At 44.4% G+C, this 24,662-nt stretch overlaps 2 protein-coding genes across 2 annotated transcripts; one reads left to right on the forward strand and one right to left on the reverse strand.

The window, feature by feature from the left end:
• Positions 1-182: 182 nt before the first annotated feature.
• Positions 183-14,880, forward strand: LOC114355942 (Bloom syndrome protein homolog; the record flags this gene model as incomplete). The annotated part of the gene is made up of 12 exons (XM_028308997.1): positions 183-359; positions 556-680; positions 1,106-1,265; positions 1,882-2,074; positions 3,147-3,343; positions 5,563-5,723; positions 6,784-6,918; positions 7,709-7,870; positions 9,623-9,813; positions 12,889-13,057; positions 13,596-13,831; positions 14,436-14,880. Coding segments are annotated over 12 exons (2,004 nt in total), but the record flags the coding sequence as incomplete, so codon positions are not given.
• LOC114355970 (sorbitol dehydrogenase-like) lies at positions 14,830-23,917 on the reverse strand. Its single transcript, XM_028309041.1, has 8 exons — positions 23,800-23,917; positions 23,552-23,585; positions 22,995-23,128; positions 21,751-21,941; positions 20,935-21,119; positions 17,386-17,564; positions 16,572-16,693; positions 14,830-15,857 (listed from the first exon to the last, which is right to left on the reverse strand). Exons 1-8 carry the CDS (start codon positions 23,848-23,850, stop codon positions 15,707-15,709), a joined length of 1,047 nt encoding a protein of 348 aa, XP_028164842.1. The 5' UTR covers positions 23,851-23,917; the 3' UTR covers positions 14,830-15,706.
• Between the last annotated feature and the right edge of the window lie 745 nt (positions 23,918-24,662).

Raw genomic sequence — 24,662 nt, forward strand, 5'->3', positions numbered from 1 at the left:
ATGAGGGTGGTACAATTTACCCGGCGGTACAATATACCGAACTCTCCCCTAAGTAGGTAAAATCACATCAAGTGTTTCGCATACTACACTTCGTGACGCCCTGAACCGTTGAGACTTTACGATTCCATGCTAGGGCCGTCGCATGCGAATATTTAAGGCAGTATAAATGATAATTTAATAAAATATTCCCCAGATTCGTGATAGACGAAGCGCACTGCGTCTCACAATGGGGTCACGACTTCCGACCCGACTACAAGCGGCTGTACTTACTGCGACAACGCTTCCCCGGCGTCAAGATCATGGCGCTAACTGCCACCGCCACGCCGCGCGTGCGCATCGACATTCTACACCAGCTGCAGGTGCGTGGGCCACGGAGGGCACTGGGGGTCACTGTCAGGGGCGCGGGGGTCAACGCCTCGGGACACGGGAGACACAATTGGAGTCACAAGGGCCACTTATGGGCGACGTATATTGTGGTATACGTCGATACGTGATTATTAGAATGTAATTTATTTTCTTCTATACCTAATTTAATTAATTTATCTTTTCCCACAGGTGAACAGCTGCAAGTGGTTTTTAAGCAGCTTCAACCGGCCCAACCTGGCGTACAGGATCTTAGAGAAGAAACCCAAGAGCGTGAATCAGGATGTGGCCAATCTTATCAAGGAAAAGTTCTTTAGGTAAGCCCTTACAAATGACTTTCTTACTATTAATTTTTAATTTAGTACTGATTTTAAATCCTCTATTACACTGTGTAATAGCTACGCTCACGAGACACATTGGCTAATGAGGAATCACTTTGCCATAAATGAGAAGTGGAGATATACTATGCTCCCGTGTCAAATTGATATAGTGGAGGACGGAATTATTATACTTTATTCCTTACCGCTACAACTCCTGTGTAGTCAGGATCTACAGCTTGACCACCAATAAAAACCCACCAGTGAAGTTTGTCCAGGGAGAAAGTTAAATTGTCATTGGACTCGCTACGAAATTAATCAGTCGATCCTTAATTTCGAACTCCTATCTTCTTCCATAGGAGAAATTAATGTGTAGATTGTATTTCCTTTTTTGTATTTTTCTTGAATTCAAACTCGTCCTCCAGGGCCTCCGGCATCGTGTACTGTCTATCGCGCAAAGACTGCGACAACTTGACTCAAGACTTACGGCGTTCCGGCATTCAGGCGGCGTCATACCACGCGGGGCTCAGTGACAAGCAACGCGAGGCTGTCCAGGCTGGATGGGTCGCTGATAAGCACAAAGTGGTCAGTGGATATATTAGTACACTTTAAATTTATTTATTATTATGTATTTGTCCCCTCATTAGGTGGACCGACAATCTGGTGAAGGTCGCGGGATGTACCTGAATGCGGGCAGTGTACCTATCTTTGTGGAAGGCCTTTTGTCCAGCAGTGAAGGAACGAATGAAAAAAATGTTCTAATTCCAATTCTATCAATTTCAAATCCATATCTCAATTAATTATTAGGACCTGCGCATAACTCGCGTGATTGCCCGCAAGCGTGTCTGGATGGAAAAATTGTATAAGCCACGTCAGACGTCCGGAGTAGGCACCCACCCGCTCCGTTCACTCGTGCAACGTAGCCCCTATGCTACTGTAGCCGTTAGCAACCACAATAGCCGAAGCCACAAGCAACTTTCTGCACAGAAACACCATATTCGTCATCATCATAGAAACAGGGTCACCTGACAATAGCTCTGAGAAAAGCTGTTTCTTGAGGTGGTCACAACAAAACAGCTCTTCTTAGAGCTATGCAACGGCTCTTGTCAGGGTCACAATCTTGTTTCTATGATTCTAATACTAACCAACCCAACAAACCGAGCACTGTAGCTTAGTTATAATAGGGTTTCTTTTCTCTTAGATCTGCGCAACGATAGCCTTCGGCATGGGCGTGGACAAAGCTGACGTGCGCTTCGTGGTGCACCACAGCATGCCCAAATCCGTCGAGGGATACTACCAGGAGGCGGGACGCGCCGGACGAGACCAGGAGCCCGCCGCCTGCCTGCTCTACTACTCCTACTGCGACGTGCTGCGCCACCGCCGCATGATCGACAGTGAGTGGGGGGCACCCGGGGGGCACCGCCCGGCGCGACCAGGAGCCCGCCGCCTGCCTGCTCTACTACTCCTACTGCGACGTGCTGCGCCACCGCCGCATGATCGACAGTGAGTGGGGGGCACCCGGGGGGCACCGCCCCGCGCGACCAGGAGCCCGCCGCCTGCCTGCTCTACTACTCCTACTGCGACGTGTGAAAGTCAAAGTCAAAGTTTTTTATTCAGGACTTAGGCCACTTCTAGGGCGCTTATACACGTCCCAAATAGCTTACCCTACCACCACTTCGGGACAACATAATATGGGCGTGCGTTGAGAAATCTATTGCTCCTACTGCGATTCCTACTTCTAAAAGTGTAAATCTTAGCTATACTTGAGTTTGAATAGTGGGAAAGAGGAGCGATTCGATACCCCCAACCTCCCATCAATCCATCTTGTGGCCGTACAACCCTCGGTTACGCCTGACCTAAATTAGTGCATGTGCTTGGAATTGCATTTTATTATCGTAGGTAGGTTGCAGACAATCACGCGGCGTGATTCACGCCACACTTCGTCACATCCTACCATAGAGATATAGAGAGATGCCAACTAATGCGCTGAGTTCGAAACTCAGTGTCGCATTAGAAATTACACAAAGAAATCACAATATGTGCTCATTATCCACTTTGGTATCAGTACTCACCGTTCGAATAATCTTTAGTACTACGCAAGCAATGTAAACTGTTTACATTATGACGTCGCAGCTGTCATTATTGCTTTCACGAGTACCGTGTTCTGTTTTGGGCATATTGCTGCGACACCGGCCCCGCCCCCTTGTCACATCTCCCTTTAGTTACTGTGATCTGTGCATCCTATAGTCCGGGCACGTAGAATATCGTCCAATGACCCCAAGCTACCCAAACTTATCGTTTGCGCGTAATTATGCGGCCGCAGTGAGTGTGCGAGCGCGACAGCAACATAATTACGCGCGAGCGATAACGATGGGTAGCTTGGGGTCATTGGACGAAATTCAACGTGCTCGGCGACCGGACTTTACAAATCCTTTGTAATCTAACAACTTACATCTCCTTTTCCAGTGGAACGCAACTCAGTGGCGGAAGCCAAACGGGTCCACATCGAGAACCTCCTTCGGATGGTGGAGCTATGTGAGAGCGTGACGGAGTGCCGCCGCGCGCACGTGCTAGCGTACTTGGGAGAACGGTTCAATAGGGAGCTGTGTATGGCTGCGAAAGAGACTGCTTGCGACAACTGCTTGCAAGCGCACGATTACAAGGTCAGTGTTATATCGAACCTTCTAAGGATTAGGCCCCTGCCTCACCTCACCGACGAGGTGGTCAGACGCGGTGAGGAAGTCTGTGACCGCGGTCTGTGGAGGAATACTATACAGGGTGTCCCAAAAAGTAGTGTCAAGCCGAAGCCCAGAGGTAGAGCATCACTAGGGCTATCCAAATCACCCCCATGTACGTTCCGCGATTTTTGGCAGCTTTCGAGTTATGATTGTTTTAAACTGTGCTTAAGCACTTTTTTGGTCACTGTGGCGCGAATAGTTACATGACTGATTTTTTATTATTATTATTCACGCAGCGGTCCCTTGGTGCCCTACGAGTCCAATATAATAACATTTTCAGGGCTCTATTTCGACTACCTCGGTACTGTAGTGCCTCGGGCATGTTCGCGGATGCTCATATTGACGATTTTCACTCAATTATGCGCAAAACAACTGCGTCTGTGTTACAAAGACTGAGGACAAGTGGGAATGGAATCCTGAAAATGATTGCTGAGAGGCTGGACTCAGCCGTCTATGGTCGCTTTGTTGACTTACACATTAGGCATGTGAAGCTATACAGCGTCCATAGATAAAGAGTCAATATACAGAACCCATGATGTACGACTAACATATTTCTAAGAACATTGTTACTAACTCTACTAATATAGTCTCTAAGTTCAAATTGTTACTAACCAAACTATGGACTGCTTTTGTCTGATAATAAATGATTTTTATTTTTATTTTATTTTTATTTTTTATTTATTATTACATTGGTACTAAGCCTAGCTGATTCAGAAGTATTTACATCCATAACACGAATGCAAACTAAAATCCTGTATGTTGTAAAAAAAAAGTCATAACTCGAAAATTCAAAAGTCACGATGAAATCACCATGCCCAAATGGGTAGCCCTAGTGATGCTCTACCTTTGGGCTTCGGCATGACACTACTTTTTGGGACACCCTGTATGTGGTCGTGATCCTCATCAGTGAGGGACCGAGGAAGTAAGGATGGTGGAGCTATGTGAGAGCGTGACGGAGTGCCGCCGCGCGCACGTGCTAGCGTACTTGGGAGAACGGTTCAATAGGGAGCTGTGTATGGCTGCGAAAGAGACTGCTTGCGACAACTGCTTGCAAGCGCACGATTATAAGGTCAGTGTTGGATAAGAATTCTTTGCGCAATATAAATTGCTAAAATTCTTTTGTGAAATCCATCCACAAGGTGGACCGACGACCTCATAAAGATAGCAGGTAGGCGCTGGATACAGGCCACTACCAACCGGGCGATGTGGAAATCATTTTGGGAGGCTTATGTTCAGCAGTTTTTGTCCTGTAGCGGCTGTAGCTGAAATGATGATGATAAATATTCTTTAAGAAAATTCCAAAGACAAAAGGGAGAATTTGACCTACACTCCTCACAGAGGGATGGGGAGGCCTGATGACCCTGATGTTCACATATTTCTCCCTTCGTTTCTGACAGGAAGAGTTGAGGTGGTCACATTATATTCTGCCGGAACCACACAAATACCTGCCGGGACTAAATGGCTAAGGGCCTCCGCTAAAACTGTATCGAAAAATAATATGCGCTGCGTAGTGTAGCGCGCATGCGTGTGACGTTTTCATACACGCAGCAAATGCCCGCTCTATGCGCCTGCGCAAGTTTTAGCGCCGGCTCTAAATGTTGCACTGCTATCGTCACTTAAATAAATATCCTCAGACATTTTACACTGCGTTTCTAGTCCCAAACTAAGCAAAGCTTGTACTATGGGTACTAGACAACGGATATAAACATACTTAAATACTTTTTTTTTTTTGTAAATTCATACTTATTATACATAGAAAACACCCAGTCCAATACAAACAAATATGTTCATGCACACAAATGTTTATACTGTGCGGGAATCGAACCCGCTACCTCTGGAATAGTAGTCCGTTTCGAACCACTACACCAAACGGCCGACTATATAAATAGTAAGGTGGGGCACAATGTTACACGGGGTACAATGTTACAATGCATATTTCTCCGTCCTTTTCTATTACTTGTATGATGTTGGTATACACGTTTGTCAAGCTCATAAGAGCTGCTGAACTGAGCCGCTGAACATCATAGAACTATAGAAAGGGACGGAGAAATATGTATTGTAACATTGTACCTCGTGTAACATTGTGCCCCACCTTACCCTATTATGTAATCGCGCTTATTTACGTCACGTCACTTTGTATCCAGCCGGTAGACGTGACGGAGGAGTGCCGCGTGATCGCGCGCAGCTTACGCGACGCGAGCCGCTCGGGGCGCTCGCCCTACACGCTGCTACACGTGGCCGACGCGCTCAAGGGCTCTATGCAGCAGCGCTTGAAGCCGCTGCAGGACTCGCCGCTGTTCGGAAAGTGAGTTTTACCACATAATAATAATATATTCGTTCGTTCGTTTCAGCTGAATAACGTCCACTGCTGGACAAAGGCCTCCTCCAAGGTTTTCCACAAGGAACGGTCCTGCGCTGCCCGCATCCAGGCTCTTCCCGCTACCTTCACCAGATCGTCGGTCCACCTAGTAGGAGGCCTGCCCACGCTACGTCTTCCAGCCCGTGGTCGCCACTCGAGAACTTTTCTGCCCCAACGGCCATCGTCTCTACGAGCTATGTGCCCCGCCCACTGCCACTTGATTTTGGCAATTCTGCGAGAGATATGTCGGTCACTTTGGTTCTCCTGCGGATCTCCTCATTTCTAATTCGATCACGCAGGGAAACTCCGAGCATAGCCCGCTCCATCGCCCTTTGGGTGACCTTGAGCCTTCTTATGAGGCCCATCAATAATAATATGTACACGTACAGAAAGTTTTCACCGCGAAGGAATTAAAAAAATACTTACTCAATGTCGTCAACAATGTGGTGTAATTATTTAGCTTGTGTCAGAGTCGAGCACCATTTCGTTTACATGCGTCAGTGACCAGTACTGTGCCGATGCGATAGGGCTGACTGCTACAAGAAGCTACTGTGTCGCCATCTAGCGTACCACACGCTTTTCTTCTTTCCATAGCGAATATTTTTTTTACAATGGGTGAACAATACGCGTGCGTACGTCACTCACTACTCGCTCGTGAATCCCTTGTGGATTAAGGGCTATATTTCACCGGGACACCATGGCGGCGCAACCAGTCGCCGGCTACCAACAAAATGTATGCAGCTTTGCGCAACCAAACGGACACCAGGTAGGTAACTCTCTATAGAACTGCATACGTTTTGTTGGTAGCCGGCGACTGGTTGCGCCGCCGTGGTGTCCCGGTGAAATATAGCCCTAAACCTGCTAGCAGGTACGCCGCGCTTGTTTTGTTTTCGATGCTTACTTGGGAAGATGAACAAGCCAGGTATCGCCTGCTAACCGCATCGTGTCACTCAGTGTGTGAAGTTCGTATAAAACCGATTCATAATGGCCATTGTATTCCTTTCAGATGCAAGTCATGGCAACGAAGCGACCCTGCCCGCTTGCTACGCCAACTGGTGGTGCGCGGGTTACTAGCGGAGCGCCTCGTGGTCACCAACGACATCGCCGCCGCCTACCTGGCGCTCGGGCCCAACGTCGACAAGTAAGATATTCGGAAAGTTAGTCGGCCCTACACCTTTTTCAGGAAATGCCGTCCCCATTGGCCAAATCCACCACCACCCATGGCCATGCCTACCTTAAGGGTTATAAATGTTGCGCGTGGAACTGGTCTGCCTTGGCAGGTTGCACTCGGTCGCACGCCTTTCTTGACTCCCTACAAGTTTTTTAATCTACGTCCTTTATCCCTTGTCCTCCCCGTTCTGAGGCTACTACTACACGAAACATGTGGCATCCTCTCTCTCGCTCTCTCCCCATTGGCCAGTGGGTATATGTGGGAATCTCCCCGCCAAGGTTTGTTCACCAAAGGCCCAAGCGGGGCTTACCAACTAAAACCCGATGGTGTCCACCGGAGCCCAATGAAACTGAGCCGCGAGTTATTGTCCTAAATTGGACATTCGTCCGCAGCTGTGGCTCGCTCTCGAGCGAGCAATTCTGGCTACGAGAGGACCTCCAAACCCCTTCTCCAGTTGTTTTTTATAGAAGTTTTGCTCCTCGTGGCCCTGGTAGAACAGGATCCCAGGCTCGCTCTAACCGGTTATGGTCTACTCCATGAATATCCAGTTGAAACGTCTTATAGTTCATGCAACTCACGAGTCACGAAGGCGAGTGAGCTTTATTTGTGTACGTGCATATAACAATAGTATAATGTCTATCAAAACTTTTGAAAAACGTACAGTAGCGAGCCACCACCACACATGTAAAGCTCACTCGCCTTCGTGAATTGCAACAACCATACTTAAAATTATCCTAAGAGCATATTTTTTTGTCCTCAGACTAATGTCAGGCAACCTGCGCATAGTGTTCCCTATGAAGTGCGACAAGAAGGCGTCTCTACTGGCGCCAGCCGCGCCCGCCGCCGCCGCCGACTCGCCAGTGGCTGCCCTCGTCAAGCGCATCGAGGAGCGCTGCTACGCCGACCTGGTGGAAGCCTGCAGGTAGCTAGCAGTGCGCTGCGCACAGTGTTCCCTGTGCAGTGCGACAACAAGGCTCGCTCCTGCCGCCGACTCGCCAGTGGCTGCCCTCGTCAAACGCATCGAGGAGCGCTGCTACGCCGACCTCGTGGAAGCCTGCAGGTAGCTTGCAGTGCGCTGCGCACAGTGTTCCCTGTGCAGTGCGACAACAAGGCTCGCTCCTGCCGCCGACTCGCCAGTGGCTGCCCTCGTCAAACGCATCGAGGAGCGCTGCTACGCCGACCTCGTGGAAGCCTGCAGGTAGCTTGCAGTGCGCTGCGCACAGTGTTCCCTGTGCAGTGCGACAACAAGGCTCGCTCCTGCCGCCGACTCGCCAGTGGCTGCCCTCGTCAAACGCATCGAGGAGCGCTGCTACGCCGACCTCGTGGAAGCCTGCAGGTAGCTTGCAGTGCGCTGCGCACAGTGTTCCCTGTGCAGTGCGACAACAAGGCTCGCTCCTGCCGCCGACTCGCCAGTGGCTGCCCTCGTCAAACGCATCGAGGAGCGCTGCTACGCCGACCTCGTGGAAGCCTGCAGGTAGCTTGCAGTGCGCTGCGCACAGTGTTCCCTGTGCAGTGCGACAACAAGGCTCGCTCCTGCCGCCGACTCGCCAGTGGCTGCCCTCGTCAAACGCATCGAGGAGCGCTGCTACGCCGACCTCGTGGAAGCCTGCAGGTAGCTTGCAGTGCGCTGCGCACAGTGTTCCCTGTGCAGTGCGACAACAAGGCTCGCTCCTGCCGCCGACTCGCCAGTGGCTGCCCTCGTCAAACGCATCGAGGAGCGCTGCTACGCCGACCTCGTGGAAGCCTGCAGGTAGCTTGCAGTGCGCTGCGCACAGTGTTCCCTGTGCAGTGCGACAACAAGGCTCGCTCCTGCCGCCGACTCGCCAGTGGCTGCCCTCGTCAAACGCATCGAGGAGCGCTGCTACGCCGACCTCGTGGAAGCCTGCAGGTAGCTTGCAGTGCGCTGCGCACAGTGTTCCCTGTGCAGTGCGACCACAAGGCTCACTACTGGCGCCGCCGACTCGCCTGCAGGTAGCTACATTATCATCATCATCATCATCATCATCTCAGCCGTAGGATGTCCACTGCTGAACATAGGCCTCCCCCAATACTTTCCATGCTACCCGGTTGGGAGCAACATTATAGTAAAGTTTAAAATAACATTTGTAGGTAACGGGACTATTCTCACTGCTGCAACTCCTGTGGTCATGTTTGTCCCGGGGGAAAGTTAAACTCTCATTGGACTCGCAATGAATACTTGTAGGTAACAAACAATATGGTGACATGACTAGACAAAGCATAAAACCTGAAGCAGCTGAAATATCTGATGTTTGACCTTTGACGTCACAATAACTTCCTGTGTCGCTTCCATACCTCAAGCACCGACTAATTAAACGCTACATCTGCTGTATTTGTCTAACTAAATTATAAGCACCAACTGGTGAGCGCTGACGCTGTATAAGGACTATCGCATTTTCACTCACCAGTAGACTTATGATACACGTTAGGATATAATTTGATCCAGGCATTGCTGATTTTAAACGATAAGCATATCGTCTGTATTGAACATGACTAGACAAGGTATAAAACCTGAAGCAGCTGAAATGTCTGATGTTTGACGTCACAAAAACACTCCTGTACCTCAAGCACCGACTAATTAAACGCTGCACCTGCTGTATTTGTCTAACTAAATTATAATCCGCAAAATATTTATTACTCTATTAAACCTCCACAGAGAAATGGGTGCGGCGCGCGGTGCGTCCCTTGCGGCAGTCCTACCACAAGCCGCTCTCAAGGCTATGGCGGTGCGCCTGCCCGAGACAGCTGAGGACATGTTAGCGCTGCCTCACGTCACGCGCGCCAACTACGACAAGTACGGAGCCGACCTGCTCAAGATCACCTCGGGATATGCGGTCGAGAAGATCGGTAAGTTTACTTTCAGGTCCTAAAGTGACCCTTGTGAGAGCCCAATCCTATCCTAAGCAACAGATAAGGGATTAGACGTGTCCCTTGTGGGAGCCCTGCCTTAAGCAGCAACAGTCAAGATACTAAAGGTGACCCTTGAAGCGGCTCAATCCTAAACAACGCCGCAAAGCGGAGGACAAAGCCTTATTACACGTCACTTCGACCAATGGCGTCCCTTGTGGGAGTGATATTACATGCCGCTCTCAAGGTCATGGCGGTGCGGCTGCCCGAGACAGCTGAAGACATGTTAGCGCTGCCACACGTCACGCGCGCCAACTACGACAAGTACGGAGCAGACCTGCTCAAGATCACCTCGGGATATGCGGTCGAGAAGATTGGTGAGTTTATAATACAAGTGCTAAAGGCGACCCTTGTGAGAGCCCAGTCCTACCCTGAACAACAGATGAGGTACAAGATCGGTGAGTTTACTTTCAGGTCCTAAAAGTAACCCTTGTGAGATCCCAGTACTTGCCGGAGCAACAGATAAGGTACTAAAGGTGACCCTTGTGGCAGTCCTGAGTGACAACAGACAAGGTGCTAAAGGTGACCCTTGTAACATTCCTGTCTGAATGGCAATAGATAGGGCACTAGAGGTGTCCTATGTGGGAGTCGCTTTAAGCAGCAACAGAGAAGGTGCTAAGAGTGACGCCGACCTGTTCAAAATCACCTCGGAGAACCACCACCACCACCAAAAAGTCGGCAAGTTTAAAATACAAGTGCTAAATGTGTCTCTTCTGGAAGTCCTATTCTAAGCGATCTAAATGAGATGTACGAGGGGCGGCTGAAAAGTTTTGAGCCTAAGTATCTTCAAGTGTTATTATTGACTCGGGCTAAATTTAATTAATTTGCCAATAACCTCATTAGTATATGTACAAAGTTTTATTTCATTAGCGTCATCACTCTTTTAGTAATTCATCCGTAAACATCATCATGTCTCAGTCATCCGCGCAATGTACGAAATTGAAGTACACAGTTGTCTTAAAATACCTCAAAAAGAGGAACAAAACGCTGACGGTAACATTTGAAGAGATGTCTACAGTTTATGGGGAGTCTGGGCCTTCATTTGCCACCATGAAAGATTGGATCCGATAATTCAAGCATGGCAGGGAGTCGCTAAAAGATGATCGCAAGTCAGGGCGGCCAGATTTCACCATTAACGAATAAAATAATGAAAATTTAAAGAATTTTGCTTTAGAGATCAGCGAATTAAGCTGTGACATATAGCTGAAGCCATAGGCATTAGCAAGGAACGTATTGGCGATATTTTTCATACTCATTTGCACATGAAATAGGGGTGCGTGCGATGGGTGCCAAAAATGCTCACGCCGTTCGACAACCAGACTCGACGCACAACTTCGCAGGAGTTTTAGGACATCTTTGGCCATAATTGTAACGCGGCAACGCTATTTTATAACGTTTATAACGTTATCGCGCGCGAACAACGCAACGTTAGTGTTATCACGCCATCTCGTCTAATAGCGAATCACGCGGAAGTATGGTGCCGCGCCCTTTCCTCGGCCAATCGGCGCGAGGCAGTCCCCCCGCGCGTCTCGCGACTCACGCGGAAGCTTCTAGAAGTTTCCTTCTTCCCGGTGCGCGACGCCAACGTGAACGGTCGATTTTGAGCTAGCCTATTTTATATGTGGAAATATGTAAATTCCCGTGATTGTTTGCCACGAAAAGTTTTGTTTAGTCGTAAGCTTAAGTTTCAATAAATGATTATTGTGAAACCACGATTAAAAAAGTTATTATGTAGCCAGATCTTACAATAATTGTTTTTAAGGCACAAATATTTTTTAACTCTTTACTAATTAATTCAATAACATATTGTAATAAGTAAAATTCGAAAGTAACTGTATGATTTTGTATTTCTCGCCTTAACTAGCTAAACTAATATCATGAGATTTACACTCTTAATATCAACAGTAATTATAGAAAGGGCTACTTTTTTCTCGGGAAATTGCACAGTTACCTCGGAATGTGCGATACCAATTTTGTGACCCTATCGGGCAATCGCTAGTTCAAATTTTACACGAAGCCTCATAAATATTTTGTAGCGATTCTTTATTGGGTTTCAAATTGACTAAAATGCGACGTTGCCAAACGAGCGCTACGGATGCGGGTAATAAGCAATACTCAATCCTAAATGCTTTACATAGAGCTTGGTTTGCTAGGGCAAACATCTACAGTGGTGCGCCGACGCTGCTTAGACCCGAAACATGAATGAACGGGGGCGGAGCATAATCGAGCGTGTGTGTGCAAACAATTTAGGCCCTTAAGGTGTCAAGGCGTCCGAGTCCCCGATAGTACCTTGTGTAACAGTTATATCACAGAATAATAATAAGTACTACGTACAGAAGTTTTACTTCGCGAAGGTATTTAAAAAAATGTATGCTCAATGTCATTAACAATATGGTGTAATTTAGCCTGTCTCAAGAGTCAAGCACCATTTTGTTGACAAACGTCAGTGATCGGCACTGCGCCGAAGCTATAGGGCTGACTTCGGTAAAATGATGTGACGTGAGGTGCCAAACTGCGGAAAATGGCGGAGGAAATACATGATTTAGCATGAATTATCATCAATAATATTAACTACTTATTTACCTCTCAGTGTCTTGAGGCAACTTAAAAAAGTACATTCTGTGTTTTTATGATTATTTAGGCAGTTAAATACTGTACAGTATATTTTACTACACGATTTTCTTTATTTTCTTCCATCATACACAAGAACACGCGTGCGTGAGTTGCTCGTATGTGAGGCCTTGTCGAATAGTATCCTGTAGGTGGGCCATCGTGCGTGTTTTGTTTTCGATGTAAACTCGCGGAGATGAATAGGCCTGGTTATATCCTAACTGATACCGTATAGAAAGGTGACATGTCACTAGAACCAACTGTGTGTAGTAAAGCGAAGGCCTGATGAAGATCGCCGAAGCGTTTACAATGCAAACTTATCGCGGACTTTATTCCCATTCGTATTTTTTACGGCTGTACTTTTTAAATTGGCAACAAATTCTCTTCAACAATATTTATCCACAGGCCTGCTAATGCAGTACCAAGACGAGCTAGAAGAGGAGAAGCCAGCGGATGACTTCCAGGAGTCGGGAGGTGACTCCGACACGGACTGGGCGCGCCTGGGCCAGGCCAGCCAGAGCAGCACGGCCAGCCAGCGCGGACGCAAGACCTACCGCGGCGGCGTGAGGAAGAGGTGAGATGTTACGACTGGCTTATTAATGAAAAATAGATAATTTACACCTTTTGTGAATATTAGTATTCATGTTTAGCTGACAGAATAAACAGAGCGTGTGTTCTTTTTGGTACTTTTGTTATTATTTGTTATCTCATTTTTTGTGTCAAAATATACTCTTCGATTCATTAAATCATTATTTCAAAAACATGTGCGCTAAATATTATTATTTGATCTCCAAAGAACTGCTGACCCCCGTAATGTATCAGGATTAGCCAACATGAATAAACCCTCCCATATTAGCCACTATATTATACTATTCCTAAAGCCTGGTCCGTGAGCACGTAGAATTTTGTCCACGGACCAGGCTTTAGTTACTGAGATTAACAATAATCTGGAATTAAATGGAAGGATTTTACTGTCTCACACTGACCAAAAATCAAATTCACAAATTCCTCTAATCAGGCCGATCAACAATAAAGGGCCTATGCTTCAGTTCTTGTGACCACAACAAAAAAAATGTTTTAATTACACTAATTTTAATTCTGTATCTCACTAGATACAAGCGTAAAGGCACGTCGTCAGCCAAGAAGAAAGCCTACCGCAGTTCCTACACTCGCGGACGCGGCTCCAATAGCACCTCTACTGGTTGGGGCAGCGCTTCTACTAGTAGGGGCGGAGCTAACACTAGTAGGGGCGGAGCCAGCAGTAGTAGGGGCGGAGCCAGCACTAGTAGGGGCGGAGCCAGCGGTAGGGGCGGGGCCAAGCTAGCGAGAACCGCTGCAACCAAAGCTCGTGAGTACTTACTTTTTACGGCTGTGTAAGCAACTAGACCAGTGGTTCTTAACCGGTGATCCGCGGACCACTGGTGGTCCCTGGAGGCATTCCAAGTGGTCCACGAAGACATCGTAATAAACAAGTGACGTGACGTGATGAGTCGAGTTAACACAACGCAAACGGCGCACAGTGGGCGAGAAATCGACCTCCCCTTTTATAGGATTTTGAAAAAAAAAGTAATCCCTGACAAGACAGAAATTTGGTAAAATGGTCCCTCGTGACTTAAAGGTTAAGAACCACTGAACTAGACAGAAATTACGATAAGCGATTTACATAGACTGTATACATTTGAAATTTCTTTGTCGTAAAAGTAAAATTTATAAGTGTAAAGGCGGTTGAATATAACATTTCTAATATTTGACGATGAAATATGGCCAACTATTTAACGCTAAGACTGTAAATTTCGATACGTTGTAACACACTTATCTTTCTTTACAAATTGACATCTAACATACCTATTTAATTCAAGAAAGAAAACGTACAACATCTTAAGTATTTGTCTGAAGACAAAAGGGTAATATTTACACTTGAAAAATACTAAACACATGAATTCTGTTTTCAGCGAGCAAGCTGGGCAGTATGCCTGTCCCGAGGACCAATTCCGCCGTCATCAACACGCGGCCAGGAGTCTTTAACCCTTCTAAGCTCAACTTGCTGTGAAAAATGTAAAGAACTGCTACATTGCTATAATCTACCTACAATAATTTAATACCAGTAAGTTGATTTATTTGGCCCAGTCAATCGCTGCCGGTCATCGATTGAACAGGGGCTCAAATGTACCTGATATTTCAATATAATTATTATTTAAATTCGATCTGGACATTTCAGCTTGTGAATCAAAACTCGATTCAAACACCAATATGTGTAAGAATCTGTGATTAGTTATTTAATCTAATGTTGAAACTTATCACAGGCGCCATTATTACTTTTTGTCTAGTTTAGATTTATATTGTGACTGTAATTCTCTATAACTTTTTATTTATTGAATCGAATTTAAATACTGATGTTTTACTGATAATATCAATCTCGAAAGAAACTCGGAAACTTTCATTTATCTCCCCAATAATAATCCAACATGAAATTATCTAAATTAATTCAAACCAATTTATTAAATTAAATTAATAAATTTATTAAAATAAATGTGATAATTGATATTACCTGTAAATATTAATAAAGCAATTCTTCTCAAACTGTACTTCATTTATTAACATACCCGTTTTGTAAGATGAAATATCATGTGGTCAACAAAACAGCTGGGAGAATAAAGCAAAGGGATATACCGATATTAAGTATACGGGACCTTTCTATCTATTTCAATTCACCCTCGGCAGGTTTTGATGAATTTGACGCAGAATGTGCACTTCGCAAAATGAGCATTCGATTCAAAATATACTTTTTCGTAGTAATTTCACACACATTTTGAGTGAGTGCTCATTTAACGAGGTTGTCGCTCCACGGTGAATGTACTACGCTGCGCTTTCTGGTACGTGGCCTCCACTCCAGAATCTCATAAGTAGCAGGAAGGCGATGTATAATAATTTGGGCAATGATTAGAAGTTGTTTCCACATCAGCCAGATAGTTTTGACAGTTTGAACTCCTAGCCAGACATTTTTTTAGGGTAGCTGCCAAAGCCACAATGACCCAAACTTCATGATTCACCAACATTCTAACTTATATTGAGAGTATACGCTGACAAACTTTCAGCTTTTATAAAATGACGTAGGTCTGGCGTTCACTAGCTCTTAGTCTATATGTTCTGCAGTGGACGTGCTATGACTGAAATGATGATCACGATGCTCATTTTGCGAAGTGCATATTGATGACCGAGGGGGTTAATCATGCGGGTGTATGATGATCTTCATGGCCTGCCCGCTCTTGGCCAGTTCAAGCGCTTCTTTGGCGCGCTCCAGCGGCATGTGGTGCGAGATGAACCGCTTCAGGTCGATGGCGCCGCTCGACACGGCCGCTAGTGCCGCTGGGTATCTGGAATTAGGATTTTTTGTCGTTGATACAATTATGCTGTGCGAAAATAACTGCCTGTCTGTTACTTTTTCACACAAAAACTTATGGGCTCGTAATTATAGCTTGTTCCCAACGAGTCACACCCAAACGAGTAATAACCCTGTTACTCATTGGGAAAAAAAAATCGTCACACCGTTACTCGATGGGATATCTCTTTAAAATGTTTTTTCCCAACGAGTTTTGGTTTAAAAGTGAATGAAAAGCTATTTTTTGTCGCTAAAATAAAACTTGAAGGAGGTATAAATGTTTGTCAAATAGTGCGTGACCTCCGAAACAGCCAAAAAGTTCACAACACGTCTTTGCTAAAATTGGAATACGGTTGTGTTGTCAACTTTATGGATCACTTTTGGATGTTACTAACTATTTGACCCTGACTGAACACATATTGTGCTATAGTATATCTTACGGGCGATGGAGCATGCTATGCTCGGAGTTTCCCTGCGTGATCGAATCGTAGAGCTGACGGCCGCTGAGGCAGGAAAGTTCTTGAGTGGCGACCACGAGCCGGAAGATGTAGCGTGGGCAGGCCTCCCACTAGGTGGACCGATGATCTGGTGAAGGTCGCAGGAGGCGTCTGGATGCGAGCGGCGCAGGACCGGTCTTTGTGGAAATCCTTGGGGGAGGCCTTTGTCCAGCAGTGGACGTCAGTGAACGAAAGAACGAACGATATCTTACGTGTTGGCGATGCGGTTGGAGCCTCGCACATCGACCTCTCGCAGCAAGGCAGCGGTTAGAGGCACCTGCGACGTGGGCTCGCCGATGCCCACCACCAGAACCGTGCCGCCCGTGCGAGTCACCTGGAAAGACAACGCTGCATGATTGTATGCTCCTCAACCGGATATGAACCGTATGTTAAAGGAGTCAAATTGATAATGAATTAGACAAATTCTCCTAAGTCGCTTTTAAAACTTGTACAAAAATGACTGATGATTTCTTATTCGATATTTTGTTACGTTACTAATTGAGACTAAAATTTAAAGCCGTTGGCTTGATTTTTCCGGTTTCATGTTTAAGAGTTTATATTTACTTTTTAAATGACTTATTCTAACCAGAAATGAGACAAAGTACCTACATAGAGAGGCTCGGGTTCCGGTAATGGAGAATGGATGACCTGTGTGCTTACTACCATGAGTTTACATAAAACGTACTGGCTAGCAAATCAGCGACTGCATAAAAAATATATGACGAAATATACAGCGCCCCTAGCGGTTACTTTCAAGAACTAAAATTTGTTATAGATATTTTTAAGCGCTAGCAATAACGTTTAAAGTTAAAGTAAACTCATGGTAAAACTACTGATGATAAAGGGAACGTACCATCAAAGAGTGTAGCGTGGGCAGGCCTCCCACTAGGTGGACCGACGATCTGGTGAAGGTCGCGGGACGTACCTGGATGCGAGCGGCGCAGGACCGGTCTTTGTGGATATCCTTGGGGGAGGCATTTGTCCAGCAGTGGACGTCTTTCGGCTGAAACGAACGAACGAACGTACCATCAAAGAGACCCTCTGCGCAGAAGGAAACGCGCACGCGTCAATAGTGACATGCGGCTGCGCACCCAACGTTAACGTAATACGATCCACGACGTCTTGGTCCGGTTCTTCGGGCTTCACTAACAGGGCGTGGTTTACCCCCATCTCCTTTGCTGTGTCGAGGCGAGACTCGACAGTGTCTGTAAGGATTTGAATAATAATATTTTTTATTTATTTATAAATTGCGTTCATATTATCACATGCACCTTAGGTGCATCTATTATGATGGACTACTACCACTCCTGTGTGCCAGATTCTGCAGCTTATCCACCAGTAAAAATTCAACTAACAAAGGCCAAGTTAGACCCTGGAGAATGTGAAATTGTCATAGGACCTGCAACGACAACGCGGCAACGTTAATCAAGGGAATGTTGAAGAAGTTCGAAGTTGAGGATCGACTTCCCTCCATCCAGCGAAAAGTGGATGACAGGCAATATCTGCGTTTGACACCATGGATATAACAACAAACATCCCCTCGCACGGTGGATCGAAATGGCATTAAAGTGGACATAGGGATTTTTTCCGGAAAATTGAATTTTAAAAATTGCCAGTCGATAGTCCTTTGCTCACTCATCACGACATGTCATATCACATTTTTCTCTAAACCTGATACTTTAGCTTAAAAAAATAATTTGTGTTTTTTTTGTATGAAACGAGACATAAAGTGCTAATTTTCTCCGAAGACCTGCTAGATCGTGACTTAAAACAACCTAGGTCGGTATAACTGCATTATTTATTAATATTCTAAGCTATTTCCAGCGGCTCCAAACCGCAACTTAGCCTGTTAAACGATTCCGAAAAAAATTAAAATTGACTCTTCTTGTAATTGTATTTTAGTTCTTTTTTTTTAGAAAAAGCGTCGATTACGGTACTAGAAAGTGATTTTATCGTTACGTGACATTGTTATCTATTCTCAGAATCTGTTAAACCCTTTCTTTCCTATCAGCACATGACTTTAAAACAACAATGAAGTTACTCATACCTCGTAAATAACGTGTTTTGCGAATAAGCAGATAATGGTCAGGGGTGGGGGTAAAAAACAGATAAGGATTGTTTATTTGTTTTAAATTTAGTTTGGGCTGTGTAACGTCACCAATAACATTCAACTTTAAATGCGGTTTTTAACATGTAATTACAATGGAAGCTATTGTGAATAATATAGATTTGTTCGTAGTCTTAAGAAATACCTTAAAACCTTTCATGGACAGTGAGGAACTTTATAATCACCTTTAGCAGAAAATGGTACATTTGTCAGAAGAAAACAGTGTTAAGTTAAAAAAAGTTTGCCGGAATTTTCGTACTAATCTTAATGGACGATGGACAACCTGTCATCTATCTCTTCCCCAATTTTTAAGAAGAAACAGTGATTGCCTTGAATCTCCAATTAACTGGGTCTGGCAACTAGTTTTTGATGAAGACAAAATTGAGGAAAATGTTGGTTCAATTACTGAACCTAGTGAAAAAACAACGTCAAATATAGATGCTATTACAGAAAACATGTCAATTTCTACACTACATGCTTCGACTACTTCCTTTATCCCGAGGAAACCGTTACATAAATTAACTCAGAAACAGAAAAAAAGATGAATTACACGTTACATAAATTAACTCAGAAACAGAACATTTTCCTCAATTTTGTCTTCATCAAAAACTAGTTGCCAGACCCAGTTAATTGGAGATTCAAGCCAATCACTGTTTCTTCTTAAAAATTGGGGAAGAGATAGATGACAGTTTGTCCATCATCAAGAAGAATAATGGTGTAAAAATCACTTTGATTTTTGGGTATTTCACGTTCTTTGAATTTGTGATTTCTTATTGTAAAATGCTTAAATCTAAGAATTTTCTCAACTAACTATTTGCCTAAAGACCTATGCTATAGGATATAAATGTTTGTTATATCGTTTTCACAGTATTTTTATAAAAAAATCAGCTTGTAAACTGACGCTAAAGTGGAAATTTGAAAACCTGTGAGGACTTATCTTGATAGAATTCTTAAATTAATACTATACTAATCGAAATATTATCTCAACTAACTATTTAGACGACAAAATTGCCTTATTATTTATGCCTATAACATATTTGTAATGTAACTGGTTAATGATTGTAACGGGTTAAAAAAGTACTTATCGGGTTAAAAAAGTACTTATCGGGTTAAAAAAGTAATATGTCGGCCGTTTGGTGTAGTGGTTCGGAACGGACTACTATTCCGGAGGTAGCGGGTTCGATACCCGCACAGTACAAACATTTGTGTGCATGAACATATTTGTTTGTATTGGACTGGGTGTTTTCTATGTATAATAAGTATGTATTTACAACAAAAAAAGTATTTAAGTATGTTTATATCCGTTGTCTAGTACCCATAGTACAAGCTTTGCTTAGTTTGGGACTAGAAGCGCAGTGTAAAATGTCTAAGGATATTTATTATCATTTATTTATTTTATTATTTACTGTTTTTGCGCCAAACGGCGTAAACGCTCTTAACACTGTTTTCTTCTGACAAATGTACCATTTTCTGCTAAAGGTGATTATAAAGTTCCTCACTGTCCATGAAAGGTTTTAAGGTATTTCTTAAGACTACGAACAAATCTATATTATTCACAATAGCTTCCATTGTAATTACATGTTAAAAACCGCATTTAAAGTTGAATGTTATTGGTGACGTTACACAGCCCAAACTAAATTTAAAACAAATAAACAATCCTTATCTGTTTTTTACCCCCACCCCTGACCATTATCTGCTTATTCGCAAAACACGTTATTTACGAGGTATGAGTAACTTCATTGTTGTTTTAAAGTCATGTGCTGATAGAAAAGAAAGGGTTTAACAGATTCTGAGAATAGATAACAATGTCACGTAACGATAAAATCACTTTCTAGTACCGTAATCGACGCTTTTTCTAAAAAAAAACAACTAAAATACAATTACAAGAAGAGTCAATTTTAATTTTTTTCGGAATCGTTTAACAGGCTAAGTTGCGGTTTGGAGCAGCTGGAAATAGCTTAGAATATTAATAAATAATGCAGTTATACCGACCTAGGTTGTTTAAAGTCACGATCTAGCAGGTCTTCGGAGAAAATTAGCACTTTATGTCTCGTTTCATACAAAAAAAACACAAATTATTTTTTTTAAGCTAAAGTATCAGGTTTAGAGAAAAATGTGATATGACATGTCGTGATGAGTGAGCAAAGGACTATCGACTGGCAATTTTTAAAATTCGATTTTCCGGAAAAAATCCCTATGTCCACTTTAATGCCATTTCGATCCACCGTGCCTCGCCCCTCAGCCAAGTTACAAAACGTGACAGTTGTAATAGAAAAAGTGACGAAAACATTCGCTCCGTGCAGCGATTTTGAATGTAAAGTCCGGTCCGGATAAGGATGGGTAGCTTGGGGTCATTGGACAAAATTCTACGTGCTCGCAGACCAGACTATAGTCAAGCGCAGCCTGTTTCTTCTGATTAATTTAGTTGCAGGTTCAGTCTCAGTTAATTCCTCGGTTTGAAGACGTACCAGTGATAAGAATGTTGGTAGCGCCCATAGCGCGCGCCGTCATCGCGCACAGCACGCCGACGGGCCCGGCGCCCAGCACGACCACGCTGTGCCCGAGCGATATCCCGGCGCGCCGGCACGCGTGCACCGCTATGGCTAACGGCTGCACCGCCGCGCCTTCGTCCATTGATAGGTTGGCGGGGATCCTGGAGGTGACAAACGAAAATTGGTTGAATATCAATACCATTGTTAACTGATAGGCCTTATAAATAAGCTGAAAGTTGTGCAGCGTACTATGGAGAGGGCTATGTTTGGTGCTTATTTACGAGATCGAATCAGAAATGAGGAGATCCGTAAGCGAACTATAGTTACATAGTGGCACATAGTACGCAGAACTGACGGCCGATGGGGCAGCAAGGTTCTGGAGTAGAGGCCACGAACCGGAGAGCGTAGCGTAGGATGTCTACTCACAAGGTGGACCGTTGACCTCATAAAGGTAGCAGGAAGGTGCTGGATGCAGGTCGATAGCAATCGTTCATTATGGAAATAGTTAAAATGCCTATGTTCAGCAGTGGACGTCTTATGGCTGAAATTGTGATGTAGAAATGTAGAATTAAAAAGATTCGTAGTCTCACATGTGGCAAAAGTCAGCGATGACTTGTAGTACCGGCTGAGGTTCTCATCTCACTAACACAGAACTACAAGTACAGAAATAAAGTCTTGAAGAGTGTCACTAGTGGCAGTAGTCAGCGACGTGCTTATGGTACCAGCAGAGGTTGCTCAATCCGTCAGACTAGTAGGTACGATTACAATTTTATTACAGAATTAAAGTCTCACTTGTGGCAGAAGTCGGCGACGTGCTTGTAGTACCGGCTGAGGTTGCCGGGGGCGGCGGGCGTAGAGCAGTAGCCGGGCCGCGCGCACACGTTGTAGCGGCCCAGCCGGCAGTGCTCGCACGCGCGGCACGGTTGCGTCGGCTCGATGGCCACGCGGTCGCCCACCTTCAGGTCCGACACTTTGGAGCCCACCTAGGGAACATAAACCTTCTTTTAAACTGCGATCTCTAATCCACCTGCCAGGCTGGAGATTATGGCAAAACCTTCCACTAAAGTGGAGGAGTGGAAAGGGATGATGGTGGAGTTGGGTGGAGGTCGTGATGCGAACAAATCACAACTCATGATGAACGATTACTGTCAAGAGAGTCGCACGCCCGGCACGGCTGCGTCGGCTCAATCGCTACGTGGTCGCCCACTTTGAGCGAGGATACTTTGGAGCCCACCTGGGGAAAGAAAATAACAGGGGTTTGGGGCGTGCAACATCCGCCTACATTCATCACAACTCATGACGAATGACTACTCTGACGCTCCGAGTCACCCCGAGTGGTCTCAAGTCTCAAGAGTGTGGCACGCCCGGCACGGCTGCGTCGGCTCAATCGCTACGCGGTCACCCACTTTGAGGTTTGACACTCTTGAGCCCACCTGGGGAAAGTAAGCCAGGGAGAAATATGGTAGGATATCGTAAGGCAACATTCGCCCACAACAAATCACAGCTCATGACGAACGACTACTCTGTCAAGAGTAGGTACTACACTCTTACACACACTACCTACCTAACGATTGTTGTTCACATGTTACATCTCGCTCGAAATTCAATGTCTTTATTTATTTATCACTTCACATCACAACACGGCCATAAAATAACACCAGTTTGTAAAATAAGTTAAACGCATTAAAACAGAACGACAGTGCTTTTCGTTCAACTACCCTCCACAAAATCAAGACAATATCTTGACACTCTAGTTAATTGACATACTTTTTATCTATCAAAACGCGGCTTCTCGCCGAATCAATTGAGCAACTTTTTTATTGACTGTAGATTTTAGACGAATTGTGAATAAGCATTTGTCTTCTAAAATCCGTATACCATATAATTTTAAAATACTAGCCCGGCAGGATTTAAGTTTTATCTTGACTATGTACTTAGCCGGTGCCTTCAAGACCGAGACATCAGTCTAGCTAGTCATCTAAAAACTAAGGAAAGAAGAAGTTAAGCAAAGGCTTTCTTTACAAAGATGTAGGTACCTTGACAACGTAACCCGCGCCCTCGTGGCCGATGACTATGGGACTGGCCACCTGCACCGCGCCGCAGCGGCCCGAGGAGTACAGCTTGACATCGGAGCCGCAAATGCCAACGCTGGTCATCTTCACCAGCACTTCTGCAAACACATGGCATTGAGCCACGATAGCCGAACGGTGAAGGGGCCGTCTCGAGATCCGAGGAACGTGGGTTCCAATTCCACCGCCGCTCGACTATTGTGGTGAGCCCACTCGTAACACAAGCATATTTAGCTTACCACGAGGGGCTAACAGGACTATTAGTAATCTTAAAAAAAAAGAAAAATATTTTGATTTGGAAAAAGGAATAAACATACAATGGACATAAGTATTTGGGAGTGCATTACCGCAGCAAAATTTTTATAAATGTTGTGCTTTAGAGAGTCGAGAGTATAGCAGATAATTAGTCCATCGTGAGCAGAAATTTGTAGCAGCAGGACGTAAGTATGTATCCTGTTCTAACTTTTTTCCGCGAAAAGTTTAAGACATAATAGTACCTAAATTAAATAACTTAATTAAATTACCATAATCGTTGATCTCCGGCATCGGCCATTTTTCCTGAAAATAATAAAAGTGTAAATACATTATTCATGTAAATTGGTATCTAAGGCGAAGTTAATACGAACTTAATTTCATTTCATTTATATTTTATTCAAGAACATCTTTGTCTTTTTACTTGCGGTTGAGATGTTCAGTAAGTTTAGTTTTTTTTGTTGTATTAAATCTAATCTCTTGGTTCTCCTTTAATTTCTGGTTAAATTAACTAACTTACCACCCTAAGGTCGTTGGGTCCATAGAGCACAGCAGCGTAATTTTCAGCCATATTCCACTCTTCACGGTATAACTAATGTAAATGAATATTATTTCCATCTCCACAACAATCGTGCTGATAAATTAAAACAAACAATGTAAAACATTAACGTGGGTTAACGGGCTTGAAATTACCTACGAAAATATTTACGAACTTGATAAGATAAGTCGTATTATTGAAGAAACTTACGCAAATAATTTCAGAAACATCTCAAATTGCCCGAAAAACTAATGATAATAGTAGGTTGTGTTCATGGCGGAATAGTGAAGACTCGTGTTATCAGTTATGTTTTATTTTCTAAAATTCCTGTTTAGCTGACTATTAGGTACTATGTAATAATGGTGGATTATTGACCATTAATTGTTCGTGAACGTGCACGAGTGTAGGCAAATGAGACAAAACAGTGCAACATCAGTTTTCAAGTTCCCTCAAGAAGTCCGCGTCTGGTTTCGGTAAAGGTGAGTATAGACTAGAGCATTTAATTTTAACAGAACAATGAGCCGCTTTATGATATCAAATCAAATCAAATCAAATTTCTTTATTTGCGTAATTCCAGGTACATAAGTGGTCTTATGTACCTGGTGATAAATTCTAGTGTTCACCCTTTCGCAAACCAAACGTCGTAGATTATACCTGTATTGTACCATTCGTATGCACGTTACATTCATAGGAACGCTCGAGAAAATGCTCTAGTCTATACTCATCTTAATGTTGCCACATCTTTCTTTACTGAAACTCAAAGGGTAGGGGGATATCATCTCATCTACCATTATCAATTATCATTCATTATTTCATCAATTGGAATCTACCATAAGGAATAATCA

Source organism: Ostrinia furnacalis, unplaced genomic scaffold (assembly GCF_004193835.3).
Source record: "Ostrinia furnacalis isolate ACB-3 unplaced genomic scaffold, ASM419383v2 OfSCF0208, whole genome shotgun sequence".
NCBI lineage: Eukaryota > Metazoa > Arthropoda > Insecta > Lepidoptera > Crambidae > Ostrinia > Ostrinia furnacalis.

What these genes read in the sequence shown, in the direction of transcription:
- LOC114355970 (XM_028309041.1), bottom strand. Translation starts at nt 23,850, where the DNA reads ATGGCTGAAAATTACGCTGCTGTGCTCTATGGACCCAACGACCTTAGG. An exon ending in GCCGGAGATCAACGATTATG is followed by an intron (nt 23,129 to 23,551) that starts GTAATTTAATTA and finishes ATGTGTTTGCAG; the next exon opens with AAGTGCTGGTGAAGATGACC. An exon ending in GTCGCCGACTTCTGCCACAA is followed by an intron (nt 21,120 to 21,750) that starts GTGAGACTTTAA and finishes TGTCACCTCCAG; the next exon opens with GATCCCCGCCAACCTATCAA.